At 38.3% G+C, this 16268-nt stretch overlaps 1 protein-coding gene across 4 annotated transcripts; it reads left to right on the top strand.

Moving 5' to 3' along the window:
- The first annotated feature begins 622 nt into the window (after nt 1-622).
- rorca (RAR-related orphan receptor C a) lies at nt 623-14035 on the top strand. Of its 4 annotated transcripts, none has more exons than XR_010895966.1 (11): nt 623-929; nt 6103-6188; nt 7082-7223; nt 7459-7914; nt 8243-8364; nt 8627-8759; nt 9304-9411; nt 9757-9867; nt 9976-10088; nt 10295-10377; nt 11078-11216. XR_010895966.1 is itself a non-coding variant. In XM_067394675.1 (10 exons), the coding sequence occupies exons 1-10, from the start codon at nt 923-925 to the stop codon at nt 11237-11239; spliced, it is 1440 nt and encodes a 479-aa protein (XP_067250776.1). In that variant the 5' UTR covers nt 623-922; the 3' UTR covers nt 11240-14035. The 4 variants fall into 4 exon arrangements, 1 of the variants encoding a protein (XP_067250776.1); XR_010895965.1 differs by having other exon boundaries at nt 10292-10377; XR_010895963.1 differs by having other exon boundaries at nt 9976-10151; nt 10292-10377.
- The last annotated feature ends 2233 nt before the right edge of the window (nt 14036-16268 follow it).

Genomic DNA, 16268 nt, shown 5'->3' with positions numbered 1-16268 from the left:
ATCCTGGATTTACTGAAATATATCCCTATAAACATTTATGGAAATTTGCTAACTGTGAAAAATATAGTAAACCTATCAAAACGACCTGAGAGCATAATAGGCCTAATACTGTACAGATATCCCTTTTTAATATTGCATTAAACTGTTTTTACTGACCATATGAAAGAAAGAACCACGCAAAGAAATACGCTGTCAGCAAAACAATAACATAATTAATGCCTGACTGGTTTGTTGTAGAATTTACATCACTTTCTCTTGCCTTTTCACCTTATGTTTGAATGATTTGACTATTTATCAGGTACAGTTGTGTTGAAAGCCTCGGTAGCAGTCAATTAAAGCACATTTGGTTCTGTGAGGAAGGAAAAGAAAGCTGTGATGTTTTCCACCGGGCGCTGTGCTGTAATCGCAAACAATCGCAGCCGCAGGAACCGCGAGCCCGCGAGAGATTCCCACGATTCTGTTGTGGTGACACACTGCCACACTTTCCCACGCGCGCTCGAGCTCTGGCACACGGATCCTCCTTAAAGCGCGTGTCAGAGTGCGGGAGCGCGCGTCGCTGCCTGGGGGCACGAGGCGGGCCAGTGAAGCGAGATCATGTGAGAGTCCACGCGCCGAAAGTAGGTTAGACTACAGAGAAGCGCAGAAGCATAGAGAGGGAAAGAGAAGAGGGCATCATTTTATTGCATAGCCGACAAGAGCGCACATTTACGCAGGGAAAAAAAGCCTATGATGGAGCGGAATTTACTGTGAACAACCGGATAAGAAGAGCAAGTAGGCAGTGCAATAACTTCTGAGGTTTAGTTGTTATTTTCTTACAACTGCTCTGTTTTGGAGTTTTTAAAATTTTCACCTGAGTTTTACTTTCGGCGCTGTACAAATGTGCTGGAGTTATATTATCATTCGCAGATAATATAGCATCAAAATGAGAGGTAAGTTAAAGAAAAATGCATTTATATGAACAAAATAATACTGTCTAATTATTGAAAGAAAACTGTCATTTTGACAGCGATGATAGTGATTGGGTTTGCTTTTATGTTGCACGAACTGCGCAAAGTCTTAACCAAAGTAGCTAAAGCACGAGCAAGCGCGCAAAATATCGCTCAGATAATCTGCAACTGTTGGTTGTTTGTAACATGTTTCTTGACTACTTTGATGGTTTCTCGCCACTCAGATATATACTGAATATAACCACACGGAAAGTACACGGAAATCATAAACTTTGCATAGCTCTGTTTGGTTTCTTCACTTGCAAGCATGAAAGAAAGGGAAGCGATGAACGTCATGTAGGAAACGTCTCTCTGTGTTGCCATGTCCGCTTTTTATAAGCAACTTTGGGATGTTTTTTTTTTTTTTTCATAAATACGGCTAGTTAATGTTTTGGCGTTTTTGTCATGTAAATATGAAAATGCATACTTTACCTAAATATATGGATATGAAAGAGGTGTATTTAATAAATCAGAAGGCCAGTTGTATGTGAAACATTTAAGGGATATCACGTTACGCATTGAAATGACGTACTTTGCAGTAAGTTAAAACTTAGATATGTGTAGCTAATTGATGCATTTTTCTAGAATAAATCTGCTATTTAAATTAAGCAATTCTCTTTTCTCCAATATTTGCTTATTTTGAGGGAAAAAAGGCAAGTTGTGTTTTATTATGTTTCTATTAGACCAGGTTGTGATGTTTTTCTTGCGAGATTTGGCAACACTCGTCTCACTGTAGTTACTGTTTACTGCCGCTAAGCGTACCTCATTATGTAAGAATCAAACAACGTATTTGAACATGCTTAAAATGTATTAATCACTAGGTATTGTTACTTGAACTGTATGCTTACTTAATGGAAATTTCAAATACTGTATTATGGTCGTGCGCAAAGTTGATATGCCTTTGGTCACGTATGTATAAGCTCTTAACCGCCATGTTGAACTTGAGCTCCGCTGAATGTTAGTTACTTTATCGTGATAAAGCTTATCAGTAAGTTCAGGGGAGATTCTCTGCTTGTCAGTATGTGAGCTGTTGGGGCACAGGGAGTGGGGGTGTATCTGCTGCGTGTTGTTGTTTTTCAGTCTCAGCATGGCTGCCGGTGTGACAGTATATCTGCTCCATTGACCTACTTCTGTCATTGAGGATTACACAGCATATTACAGCACTGAGAGATCAGGGCGCGAATTGGTCAGTTTTAAGATCGGTTAATTGTTTTCCTTATTGGCATCTTATTTTAACCTTTACCCAGTGCTGAATCTCAGCATGCCAAACAGCACGATGGCCAACGGTAAACAGACGTTAAACCTGAAATGCTGTATGAAGGAAACAGCGCCTGCTTTGGTGCGAATGCGTAACAACAAGGGCTCGGTTGCGTGTGACTTCAGATTTATTAACCGTAATAGAGATTGTAATAGTGTTTATATATCCTAATAATGTTATATGCTGGAATTAGTTATATTTATGCGTTGCCACTGGAATGTGCAGACTTTTGTAAGAGTTTCTTTCATCACTGAAATTCACAGAATGTGCTGAATGGAAACTAAGTAGAATCGACATGAATGTTATATATTCAGTATGTTTCTTTTGACTTTATTCATGGTCCAGAGGAAAGACACTCTTCTACATGCAGAGTGCTGTAGCTTATAAGCCACCATGGCTTTGAAGACTTAGGCAATGAGCAGTCTATAAATGAATGCTGAGCAGCTTAATGCAGTGGCACTTTGACACCTGCCCGTGGAGTTTCCATTCATTTAAACTACAACTTAAGCCCAGGCAATGGGAGAATGTGACCAGCCACTTGATCTATGAGGGATTAAAATCAACTTTTGCAGGGAAAAAATTCAAGATTTATAGGAGTTTTCTCAGAGAATGGTTTAACAATTAGTTAAACCATTGAACCATAATCGTTACACACCTAAGATGTACTGTTTTGGTGTTTTAGTTAATACATCTTAAATAAAATCATATTTTTCCATGACTCGTGGCTCATTAATAATAATAATAAAAATAATGACCAAACAATTTTCATAATCTTAATGTTTTCAAAACAGATTTTTCTAAAAATCCTATTTTGAATGAGACTTTTATTGTTTTCTAATCCCTGCAGGCATCAAGATAATTAATGCCCATCAAGAGTTACCTTACACTCCCTATCAGCTCATGTTTTTCAACTTGGTGTTGTTACTTATACCAAAGAATTACTCAATCCCTCTGTGCATATTTAAAGAGTCTTGCGGTGTCATGCCACAATCTCAATTTACTTAGTATAGGTAGGTCACTTTTAAGTGATGTGTGGGAGAGGAAAAATCATTACTGCTGACCACAAAACTGCTTTGAAATGTCATATATGCGTAAACGGATGCAAATGGGAACCTGTTTGCGTGAGATCAAAGTAAATTTGGCTGGTGGGGACACAGAGCAGGCTCTGAAATTTGCTCTAATATGGACTACGCACATGAATCTCACAGGTTAGCTAAACACTCTTATGCAAATGCAAAGTGCATGGCAAACGGGACCTTTGGACATTGACGAACAAAGTTGTTTGATTATGTGAGATAAAAGGGCAAAGTCTCTGCATTTGTCTTGGGTTTTTCCCAGCATCACGCAGGGAAACTGCTGACTGGTGTTCGATGGACTGACATACTGACTAAGTGACATAGAGTGGCCCAAAGAGAGGAGATAAGAAGAGCTAGATTACTAACCCCAGCTTTCCCGATAAACATAGCACTCTAATAAATCTCCTCTTAATTAGTTTTTCGTCAGTCTGACTGTTTGCCTCCGGCTTCTACAGCAGTGCTAAGCAAACAAGAGCTGTTTGATATACTTTTCATTTGACTAAGTGTTTATGGGAGATTGTCTTGATATGTTATGAATAATGGCGTTAAAAAGATGTTTAAACTTTTTTTTAGGTGATAAATGTTTACCTTTATACACAGCCTAAATGTCAAAGGTCAGGAGACTGTATTACCAAAACAACAGGCAGGGATGTTTTTGGTGATTCTGTCATCCTTTTTGACCTAAAATATTTAGTAAATGATATATTTATTCTCATTTTTCATTAATAAATTGACCAGAATTCATTGATATTTTGCCAAAAAGCTGTGATGCTTAAGTCATACTTCCTTGTAGTCAGTTCAGTGTGTGCTTTTACCTGTCATTTTGCAATGTGAGAGTCGCAATATGAAAGGTTTTGTTTTGCATTATGAATGTGTGTGTGTATATATAAAAAACATATCTGACGCATAACATGGTAAAACCAAGGCTTGATAAATTCAACCTCCAGCCTCCATGCACAGAAGCCATAGCTTAAAATAGTTTTATGTGAGAGCTCCGAGACAGCTGGGACTGTGCTCAAATTCTTGACAGGCTGCCACATGTTGAGGGCAAGTGTAAGTTACAGTGCCCCAAATGAGTGTACTGTTACTGTAGATATTTCAAATGTGCAAAAGTCATAAATCAGGCCCATGACATTACATAAAATGTGCCTCTTGATCTTATGTCTCAGATAAAAAGGTTAATCAAAGTCGCCCATAAAGGCTTTGATTTGTCTGAAACTAAAATGATGGGTTTTCCTGATAACATGATGCTCTTTGATTTTATGGTTCCACCTTAAACAAGCCAAGAGAGGGGGGAAAAAAAGGAAAAACAAAAAAATTTAATCAGATTACAGCGCTTGCCAGGCTACCGCACAAGCGCCTCCCTCGGCTCAGTATGAAAGTGTGTCAGTAGAACAGCTCAGCCACATAGCCTGACCGTGCTACGCAGGTGAGTGGCATGTGAGCGGGCGAGTCAGAATCAAAGCTACTCTGTCACGAGCCAATGGGAATGTGGGAGGGGCGGGATCGAGGAATACTCGTCACTGCGTTGCTAGGGTGATCTCCTCTGAATGAGTGTGTTCATGGAATGTAGCCAGACAGCAGTTATATAACACAGGGAGGGTGGGGGCCAGGGGCTCAGAATGGGGTAGAAGGAAAGGGAACGAGCGAAAAAGAATGAATATGTTCCATTTAGTAATTTCACTGACATATTGCATTATGGAATAAGCTTTATTTTCTTACTCAATGTCTGAAAGTGCTTCAGGAGATTGTTTATCAGCCTAGCTTCTGGATATGTCAGGCAGACGTGTCTTTCCCTCTCTTTTTCCCTGCTCTCGACCTCCATTGCTCTCATGCGATGCACACACATCAGCTAGCATTCGGCCTGAAGTGTGAGTCCTCATGTCATTATCCCTGGACAGCCGGTTCTCTTTGTCACAACACATTAGCCGTTACCTAAGATATTGCGTCATTGCGTAAAACATATTAATGACATTTCCTACATCCAGATCACCCTAGAGGACCATGTTGCCTTGAAATAACCTTTATTAGGATTCATTCTGTATCATTTGACTCATCTGCAATAGGTAAAAGTTGTTAACCTTAGGCCACTCCAAATGGAGGCCACTCCAAACCATTCCCTGCTGTTCAGGGAATGGTGCTTCTGCTTGGATAAACAGTATAATGAAAAGAACAGCTTGTTTTAATGGGATATAGAGGACTTACTTGTGCACATTTTGGTGTATGTACTCAGTTTTGTTTGGTTCTAATGCACTCTTTGCACTCAAAGGCGCTATTCATGAACCTGCAGCTGTTTATAATTCCCACACGGAGCATCACAATCCGCTTAATTCCAGCGCAACTGTGCCAAGCAGAGAGCAAGCTTTGTTTATAAAGCTGTTTTTGATTCTGTAGTCCAAAGACTTGTGTTATTATGTCATCCTGAGTGGGTCAAAACCTTGAGTCTTTGAATATGAGCTGTAGCGCTTGACCCCGCTCATTGTGCATTAGCTGTTCATTATTACTATTGAAAGAATATGACACTAACAAAGTTTCCACGTCCCTGTGAGAGTCAAACCAGACCTTCAGGCTCTGTGCCGGCCTAGATTTCTTTTATGTTATCGAACGATTGCTCAAAGATCAATGGGTCAAACAAAGAGTGCTGCTGTAGCTCGCTTTAGAACTGTTACGTAGATAGCAGATGGCTTTCAATGCTTTGTGCTTTGAGCCAGGACTCTGGCTGTGTGCTGGATAAGTGTAGGATAACTCTAGCTAATGTTTCAACCACTTCTCCCTCTCTTAGCTCAAATCGAAGTAATCCCATGCAAGATTTGTGGGGACAAATCATCGGGCATCCACTATGGGGTGATCACTTGTGAAGGCTGCAAGGTAAGTGAGCATCCTTTCATTCATCTTTACTTTTGCTCAGTAGGGCTTAAAGGGATAGTTCACCCAAAAATGACAATTCTCAAATGTGCCTTTCTACTGCAGAACACAAATGAAGATGTTTTTGTCCACACGGTGATAGTCAAAAGGGGCCTAAAACAATACTGAACCCCCTTGATTTTCATTATATGGACAAAGAACTGACATTTTTAGAAATATCGTGTTCCACTGAAGAAAAAAAAACCCATTCAGGTTTGTAACAACACGAGGGTGAATAAATGATGATAGAATTCATTTTTGAGTGAGCTAACTTTTTAGGAGTTAGTTAGTTTAAAGGTTTCTGTTGATTGGTTTTCCATTACATTTTCCCATTGCTTGAGATAAAAAAATAAACAGTGTTAAAGTATACAAGACTTGTTGAAATTCAGAGCACCTTGTAGTTACACCCTGATGACGTCTTCATACTGTTCCCTGAAACAGTAAACAATACAACCCCTTTATCTGATTGGCTTTCTGACCAGTGAGAAATCTCAGTCAGCTTGTATTAGTCCACAGGACACCGTCTGTTCCAGAGCTGATCTAGTGTTTCTAGTGCCTGAAAGTCTTTGCCAAATGCCAAATTTGTATTGAACCACATTACTCATCCATGTTTTCGAAACCACCATGACACATGGCATTAATAAATCATGATATAACTTCACTGGTGGCTGAATCTGTACAGATAGTCCTTGCGATTCCAATACTTTGAAGTTTTAGAGTTAATTTAAAATGTAACGATGATTTTACAATGTAATCCTTGAAGTAAGATTTAATCCTTAATTTATAAGCATAGAGGAAATGGAAAGGTAGCCTCTTCTTGACTTTTTATTTTTTTTCTCCCTTTTTCATTCATCAAGGGTTTCTTTCGCCGAAGTCAGCAAAACAATGCGATATACTCCTGCTCGAGGCAGAGGAACTGTCTTATTGACCGAACCAATCGCAACCGCTGCCAGCACTGCCGTCTACAGAAGTGTCTGGCACTGGGCATGAGCCGCGATGGTGAGTCTGTTCTTACTTGAGGGAATTTTCTTCTGGAAGTGGAGTCTCCTTGAGTTCTATTAAACACCACTGTGGTCTCAATGTGAATGTAAGGACTTTGTATAGTCAATGGCCACTGGCTATATGTGGTGTGTTTTTTGTTTTTTGTTTTTTTTTTTTAGCTTGCTTGTCAGTTCTTATCAACAATCAAATTTAACATTGTCTTTCTTTCAACACCCTCCTTATTCCTCTGCAGCGGTGAAGTTTGGCCGCATGTCAAAAAAGCAGCGCGACAGCCTCTACGCCGAGGTTCAGAAGCACCAGCAGTCCCAGGAGCGGGCAGGGGGTCTAAGCAATGGTGTACCCGGTCACACCGGTGATGAGGCCGGGGAGAACGGCAGCAGCCATGGCCGGGCCTACAGCCGGGGCTCTAGCACAACCCTTAGCGATCTGGATGACATAACCACGCTACCAGACGGTCTTCTGTTTGATCTGCCGCTCACACCAGAGGAAGCTGCCGACTACTGCAGCCTAGAGCTGCTGGGGGGAAGCGGTGGCAGCAGTTCGTCCTCCCAAAGTTCTCCTGAGCCCAACAGACATGAATTTAGTGACATGACGCACATCAAACACGAGTACCAGACCCTGCATGAATCGGGACTCTTCACTCGCTCATTACTTAACTCAACTGAAGGCTGTTCCTTGATGGAAATTGGTTAGTAGTACACTGTGTAATTAGGAATGTATGTTTTATTTTATTAACTACTGTTCAAAATTTAAGATTCATTAAGATTTTTTTTAATAATTTGAAAGAAGTCTCTTTCTCACAAAGGCTGCTTTTTTTCATTTAAAAACGGTAATACTGTGAACTATTATTAAAAATTCGGTAACACTTTACAATAAGGTTCATTAGTTAATGTATTCACTAATAAAATCTCTAATATCTGCCAATATATCATGTATCCCTAAATGCTTCCATAGTTCTCAAATTTACGTGAAGATGTTATGCATGGTTAAATTGTAAAAATGTATGTTTCCTTTAGAACGGATTACACAGAACGTGGTAAAATCCCACATGGAGACAAGTCAGTACAGCTCAGAAGAACTGAAGAGATTGGCTTGGACCCTCTATACACCTGAGGAGATACGTGTCTACCAAAACAAGGTATCTGTCAAATGCCAATGAGATGCATCACACTTTGTAATGCCATGGGTTGTAACGGCATGTTTTATGATATGTACATTGTGTCCTAGCAATTACCCAACCTTACATTCCACTTAAATTAATCCCATAGAATACAATAATTCCTAGTTCTATTTTTTTTAAAGATCCTAATTAAAAGTGGATTAAAAAGTACGTCAAATGCATGTCATTATTGCGATCAGAAAATGGGTGGAAGAGTCTAACATATATTTCCTTATTCAAGTCCACAGAGTTGTTGTGGCAGCAGTGTGCTGTGCACATCACGAACGCCATCCAGTATGTGGTAGAGTTTGCCAAGCGTATCTCTGGATTCTTGGACTTGTGTCAAAATGACCAGATTATCCTTCTGAAAGCAGGTCAGCATCAACACTGTGCAGGACAGCAACCAAATCAGATACTGTTTTCCACATTAGTAAATACCTGCAGTATATATTCCTAAGTGCCCAGTTTATATCTCTAGTTGAACCTTCTAATACAGTAATTTTACAGTATAATATTTGTATTTGAGTTTAGACCATACGTATTCTTAGTTTCTCATCTGTGTTCTGACAATGGCTCTTTGTCATTTTCTTTCACCCTTTCTTCCCGTCTGTGTCCTCCCTTTGTGCATTGTGTGGTGTGCGTTTTACCCCATTTGTTATTTAAATGAAAACAAAAAACGCTTGTCTTTTTTTTCTCTCTTTAAAACAACCATCATGCCATTCAATTGAATGTTGACATCACTATTTGTCTGTGAAAATGATGACTGTTTTAATGAATCCTCAATTTGAAAACATTTTGTAATTTGTTGTTTGTTTTCCTCTGTGTACGTGTGGAGCATTCGTTTGCCTATCTCTCCCCTCTGCCTCCCTCAATCCTGCCTTTCCTTTGTCCATCTTCTATGTGGCGCTGACCATCCAGGCTGCTTGGACGTGCTATTGGTCCGAATGTGTCGGGCCTACAACCCAATCAACAACACGTTGTTGTTCGATGGAAAGTTCACAAGCCCGCAGCTCTTTAAAGCGCTCGGTGAGTCTCCTCCATAGACCTTTCACATAATTTAGCACTCTGTAGCATTTCAAAGGGCATGTTGTGTGCAATTAACTTGAGAAATGGTACACCGAGTGCTGTAAAATCAACTGATGAAGTCACGGTTACTCTTTATATAGACCTAAACAAACATCAATTTAAATGGAAATTAAGTCAATTAAAATCTTTCCAGGTCAACAGGCTAAAGTTGGTTGGTTGTCTGTTTACCTTTTCCTTTTTTTATAGGGCAAATTACAATGTCATGAATTTTTATTAATGATTCTTGATTAATACTTATGCATTGTTATATTTCATATATATTTTCTATATTTTCCCTGTCTGTAGGTTGTGATGATCTAGTGAACGCTGTGTTTGAGATGGCTAAAACCCTGAGCCGGCTACAGCTGTCTGAAGAGGAGATGGCTCTGTTTACTGCCACTGTGCTTCTGTCTCCAGGTAGTTTTACTATAACATTAATTTAAAGTAATCTTCAACTCTTACAGTCTTTCCAATGGATACGTAGCCAGACATTTGAGTTTACTCTTTCTCTAATTTGTTTCACAGACCGACCTTGGTTGACAGATGCTCAGAAGGTGAAGAAACTTCAGGAGAAGGTCTATGTTGCATTGCAACACTGTCTTCATAAAAGTGGTGCCCATGAGGAGAAACTGGCAAAGGTACTTGGAAAAAATCCAGAGAATGAATGGAAAAACAAGTTCATAATCTCACAGCTGTTAAATGTGAGAAAAGCAGGACTTTCAAAATAAACACATGCGATTAATAAATATACTCATGCTGTTAACACGATTGTTCAGTTTAACATTTTAACTGTTTTATATTCTGTTTTAATTCTGATCAAAACCTTCTGAATTGACTGCAGAAGATTTGAACTACAAGAGTTCACCTTTCCAAACGTCTTGTTTGGAATACTTTATAAATCAAACCAAGATGGGACATTTAACTAAAGTCAGTTGCATTCTTTTATGGTGAAATTTAATTTAGATTTAAATTACATTTTATACAAGTGAGAGTGTCATCCAAGCAAATTTCCCTATAACTTGTTATACACATACCGTTCAAAAGTTTGATGTCAGTAAGATTTAAAAAAAAAACTGATCAAAAGTGACAGTAAAGGAATTTTATAATGATACAAAAGTGTTCGGTTTCAAATAAATTCTGTTCTTTTGAGCTTTATATTCAGAGAAAACTGTTTTTAACATTGATAATAACAATGATTTCTGAAGGATCATGTGACACTGAAGACTGGAGTAAATGCAGCTTTTCCATTTCAGGAATTTATTACATTTTAAAATATAATTGTTTTAAAAATTGTAATAATATTTCACAATATTACTGTATTTACTGTATTTTTGATTAAGTAAATGCAGCCTTGGTGAGCATAAAAGAGAGCATAAGAGAAAAAAATCTTACCAACCCTAAACTTTTGAATGGTAGTGTATATTATTATCATTATTATTACTATCATTAAAATTCATCAAGTCCCACAATGCTTTTCACCACAAAAACATTTAATCAAATTAAATAATATTATAAAATTATTTATTTTAGTCACCTGAAAGCCCTTTATTTTGTTTTTATTTTTGTAACAATTAAGTCATGTAGGAAAATGTTATAACTATCTTTTCTTTTTCTCTTTTCTCAATAGATGGTGTCCAAATTGCCCATGATGAAGTCTATTAGCAACCTCCATATTGATAAGCTGGAATTTTTCCGCCTCCTTCACCCAGAAACTGCCTACAACTTCCCTGCTCTCTACAGAGAGGTTTTCTGCAGCGAGATCAACTTCCCAGACTCCACTGAGGGCTAACATTCATTGAAGTGTCATAATGGCTCTGATGGGGGGTAGAGAAAGTTAAAGAAAGACAGGGAATGGAAATGGGAGGTAGATGGATATGTGTTTCAAAAAAAACCAGCGACACACTGACAATCTTGCACGTTACACTTTAGGACTCCATCTATAACCTCCCTCCTGATGGAGTGATTCACTCCTCTATTTGAACAGGACCCAGATTGATGTTAAATGACAGCAGTCATTTAAGGTGCTGGTTACTATTACTCATGCTACCTACATATAGAGACTTAAACAGAGTACATGATGTATATTTGATTGAAAAGAGTACTCGATTAAACCTGGAGCTCAGATCTCCCTTAAAAATTAAGAGCTTGAAAAGTGGATATTTCCGTGCACCATTTTCCAAGTACTCTTAGGAAGAGAACTGTGAATGTAACCCAACTGACATGTGGCAAAGCCTCAGGATTAAGACAGAATGTATTATGTATTCCTGCCCCATATGTAAAACAAGCTCTTGAGACTTGGTTTCTGTAACGGAACAGTTTTGAATCCATGAGAAACTGTTTAATGGGACCAATGCATACACCAATGCCTGAGGTCGTAAACGCCACATGAGCACCTTCACGTTCACAGACTCAACACTAATGTACAGTGCACTGCACAGGGGTGTGGTGTCTTTTGAGCTCTTTATTTTTGCATATAAATTTAAAAGATGCAACTAAACTAACAAAAACCTCATCCTTATTACCCTTTCCCTCTCAAATGCCACTTGCATAAAGATAATATTTTGATATCCTCATTTGATCAGAAACCACATGTATGTAGAACGATAGATGTATTTGAGAATATATTTATAAACAGAGCCTGTAGATAGCGTATGTAGGCAGAGGACTAACTAAATCGAAAGTTGCACCTTAGAGTGAATGTTCTCGAGCCCCTTCAAAGACTTTCCAACCATAGCTGTGGAATTCCGGACTGACATGGGGCTGGAGTTGGAATTGGAAAGACATGCTGATACAGGCGGACAGCACTTAAATACTCCACACAAAAAAGGACTTTGCAGGAGCAGGACTTTGCTGTCGCCCCACATTAGAATGCGGAAAGACAATGGCACTATGAGAGAGACTTTCTGAAGTCAGATCCTCCATGTGAGCGTGTAGCAAACCACTCAAACGGAGAACGCAAAGAACACTGAAGTAAGCGGCTGGATGGAACCGTATATTTTTAGAGACAACGGACAACCTGAGCTCGCCGTCAACCGCGAGGATACCATAGAAATGTTGTAATTTGGACTCTTTCTGTTTCAGCTGTGAGGATAAATGGATTCACAGGCCATACCTCATGCTTTGCATTCTATCTGATGTGGGGATCAGTGTTGTGTTGTTGTGTGATTATTTTTTTTTTTCTTGTCATCCCTTTATCCTTTGTGTTCACATATAGTACAACTATTGGTTGACAGAGCCATCAGCTACCCCCCTGAGTTAGGGAATACTATGGTTAGTTTGTGTTCCAAAACTTTGCAGTTCAATACGAAGGACAAAAAAGTATCTGCTATCTGTCTGCAGTGTAATAGCAGCCTCCATTCTTCTGAGTCAGAAAGTCACGATTGGTCTCAGGGGAGATTTAGGAATGGAAGCAGAATACTGACTGAAGCTCCAAGGAGGTCTTTTCAAAAACCCTTTTGTGCCCATTTTCTAGCTTTGTGAGATGGCAGGGTATAAAAGAAGTTTTGAATGTTTGATAAGTATCAACCTCTAGTTTCCTGACAGTAACAAGCTCGCCTGATGTTTCATTTTTGCACTGCTGGAACAGTGCCTAGCTGTATATTTTCTTGTAAGATTTTATATAGTTGGTATAATACACATTTTCTGGGTGCTTCATACAGTATCATAATGTCTGCTCGTGCAATAATCAGTCTTTCCATTTTTAGTATTTACGGCCCTCACAAGCCAAGGATCTCCTTGGATTTCATAAGCACTCCAGCTCAGATCATTTAACACCTCCTGGCTAAGTTCTGTCTACACTCAGTTTTTTTTTTTTTTTTACGCTTTTCTAGTAGGCCTATTAACCGACTTCAGTTGACATGTGAAGGCGGTGAAAGATTGTAAAAAAAGTGCAAATACTTGGTATAAACCATTTAGATTTTTGTGGAGTGTAATTCGCAGCCCTACAAACTGCCACAAGCGTTCGCCCCGTCTTTGAGGGTAGTTCTGGAAGTGTGCGTTTACATCTACACTCAGTCACTCAGGGAGATAGCTGGGTTCTCTGTCCTAAAATGTCTTCAGTTAGCCTAGCAAGACACCTTGCACCAAATAGAAGACCTTAAACCTTGATCACTGTGTACGGTAACTTTTCTTGTGAATGTTAATTGCAGAAGTATCAAAGACTTTTACCCCTGTCTTATATCAGTGCTATTGGAGAACTTTTTCAGTTTGACTTGCTCAAAAAAGAATAGGATCAAAACTATTTGAATCTAGTGTTGTTGTGTTTTTTATTTGTTTATTTTTGTGATATTTTCTTTCTTCATTTTGGTCATTTTTCTGTAACTGCTATTTTCTCACCCTTCTAGTGTCATCCTTTGTCTTGAAGAATTAAAATCCTATTTTTTTAAAGAGCATTTTTAAACAGAAATTCCCCTAAAAGAGTCCTCATTCTTTGCCATGATCCTTCTGTGGTTTCTGTTTTAACTTTATTTTTAAGTAAATAAATCATATTATAGATTTTAAGGAATATAATTTTATGGTATATTATGGATACAGAGAATAAAACAAACACATTAAAGAGTTATTATTGTACAATGAGGATTAAACACATGGATTACAGAATGTAATAAAAGTCTTTTTACTTTATACTGAGTGTTTTGTGGCTTTAAAAACTCCTAGAGGAACAATCCTATAAATATTTTTAATTTAGACATAAAATTAAAGACATATGACATAAGATATGGGACGTTTTGGGATTTTTATTTCATACACACACACACATATATATATATATATATATATATATACATATATATATACATACACACATATATACAGTGGGTATGGAAAGTATTCAGACCCCCTTCAATTTTTCAGTCTTTGTTATATTGCAGCCATTTAAGTTCATTTTTTTCCTCATTAATGTACACACAGCACCCCATATTGACAGAAAAACACAGAATTGTTAATTATTTATTAAAAAAGAAAAACTGAAATATCACATAGTCCTAAGTATTCAAACCCTTTGCTCAGTATTTAGTAGAAGCACCCTTTTGATCTAATACAGCCATGAGTCTTTTTGGGAAAGATGCAACAAATTTTTCTCACCTGGATTTGGGAATCCTCTGCCATTCCTCCTTGCAGATCCTCTCCAGTTCTGTCAGGTTGGATGGTAAACGTTGGTGGACAGCCATTTTTAGGTCTCTCCAGAGATGCTCAGTTGGGTTTAAGTCAGGGCTCTGGCTGGGCCATTCAAGAACAGTCACGGGTTGGGCCACTCTGCCATGAAGCCCCGACTGGTGGAGGGCTGCAGTGATGGTTGACTTTCTACAACTTTCTCCCATCTCCCGACTGCATCTCTGGAGCTCAGCCACAGTGATCTTTGGGTTCTTCTTTACCTCTCTCACAAAGGCTCTTCTCCCCCGATAGCTCAGTTTGGCCAGATGGCCAACTCTAGGAAGGGTTCTGGTCGTCCCAAACGTCTTCCATTTAAGGATTATGGAGGCCACTGTGCTCTTAGGAACCTTAAGTGCAGCAGAAATTTTTTTGTAACCTTGGCCAGATCGGTGCCTTGCCACAATTCTGTCTCTGAGTTCTTCATGCAGTTCCTTTGACCTCATGATTCTCATTTGCTCTGACATGCACTGTGAGCTGTAAGGTCTTATATAAACAGGTGTGTGGCTTTCCTAATCAAGTCCACTCAGTATAATTAAACACAGCTGGACTCAAATGAAGGTGTAGAACCATCTCAAGGATGATCAGAAGAAATGGACAACACCTGAGTTAAATATATGAGTGTCACAGCAAAGGGTCTGAATACTTAGGACCATGTGATATTTCAATTTTTCTTTTTTAATAAATCTGCAAAAATGTCAACAATTCTGTGTTTTTCTGTCAATATGTGGTGCTGTGTGTACACTAATGAGGGAAAAAATTAACTTAAATGATTTTAGCAAATGGCTGCAATATAACAAAGAGTGAAACATTTAATACATCTGAATACTTTCCCTACCCACATACCCATATATATATGAAATAAGATATAGGACGTTTTTAAATTTTCATGTCATATGTCTTTAAGAATTTTTAAATAATAATAAAAAGAAATTAATACTTTTATTCAGTCAGGATGCATTACAGTGATCAAAATTGACTGTTTTACATTGTTACAAAACAACAACAACAATATATATTTTAAATAGATGCTGTTCTTTTTAACTTTAATCATCCAAGAAACATTATCAGGGTTTCCACAAAAATTTTAAGCAGCACAACCGTATTCAACTGTGAAAATAAGAAATGTTTCTTGAGCACCAAATCCGCAATTAGAATGATTTCTGAAGGATCATGTGACACAGAAGACTAGAGTAATGGCTGCTGAAAATTCAGCTTTGCCATTACATGAATAAATTATTTAAAAAAAAATATATATTAATATAGAAAACATTTAATTGTAATAATATTTCACAATATTTTTGTTTTTACTGTTTCTATTTTTGATCAAATAAATGCAGGCTTGATGAGCACAAGACACTTTCAAGAACGTTCAACTAGAACTTTTAAAATAGAACCCCAAACTTTTGAACAGTAGTGTACATATGTTTATAATTGCATTAGTTCAAAGGAAAAAATGCTGTGCTCAGAAAGCACAAGATCGTCTTAGCATAGTTTTTTAATAATAAACTATCAGCCTTTTTGTAGAACTCTACTAAAATAGACGTCTGGCTCCATCATCTGGTCAATAGCAGCCCTTGAGTTATGGATGCAGTACATGTCCTGAGCGGTAGTAGGCGCTGCGGTCCCCTTCCCTTTTCCAGTCCCTTCTCCGCTCGCGCTAGGAA

The sequence above is a fragment of the Chanodichthys erythropterus genome, chromosome 9, assembly GCF_024489055.1.
Source record: "Chanodichthys erythropterus isolate Z2021 chromosome 9, ASM2448905v1, whole genome shotgun sequence".
Taxonomy (NCBI): Eukaryota; Metazoa; Chordata; class Actinopteri; order Cypriniformes; family Xenocyprididae; genus Chanodichthys; species Chanodichthys erythropterus.
This window is presented reverse-complemented; position numbering and strand designations above follow the sequence as displayed.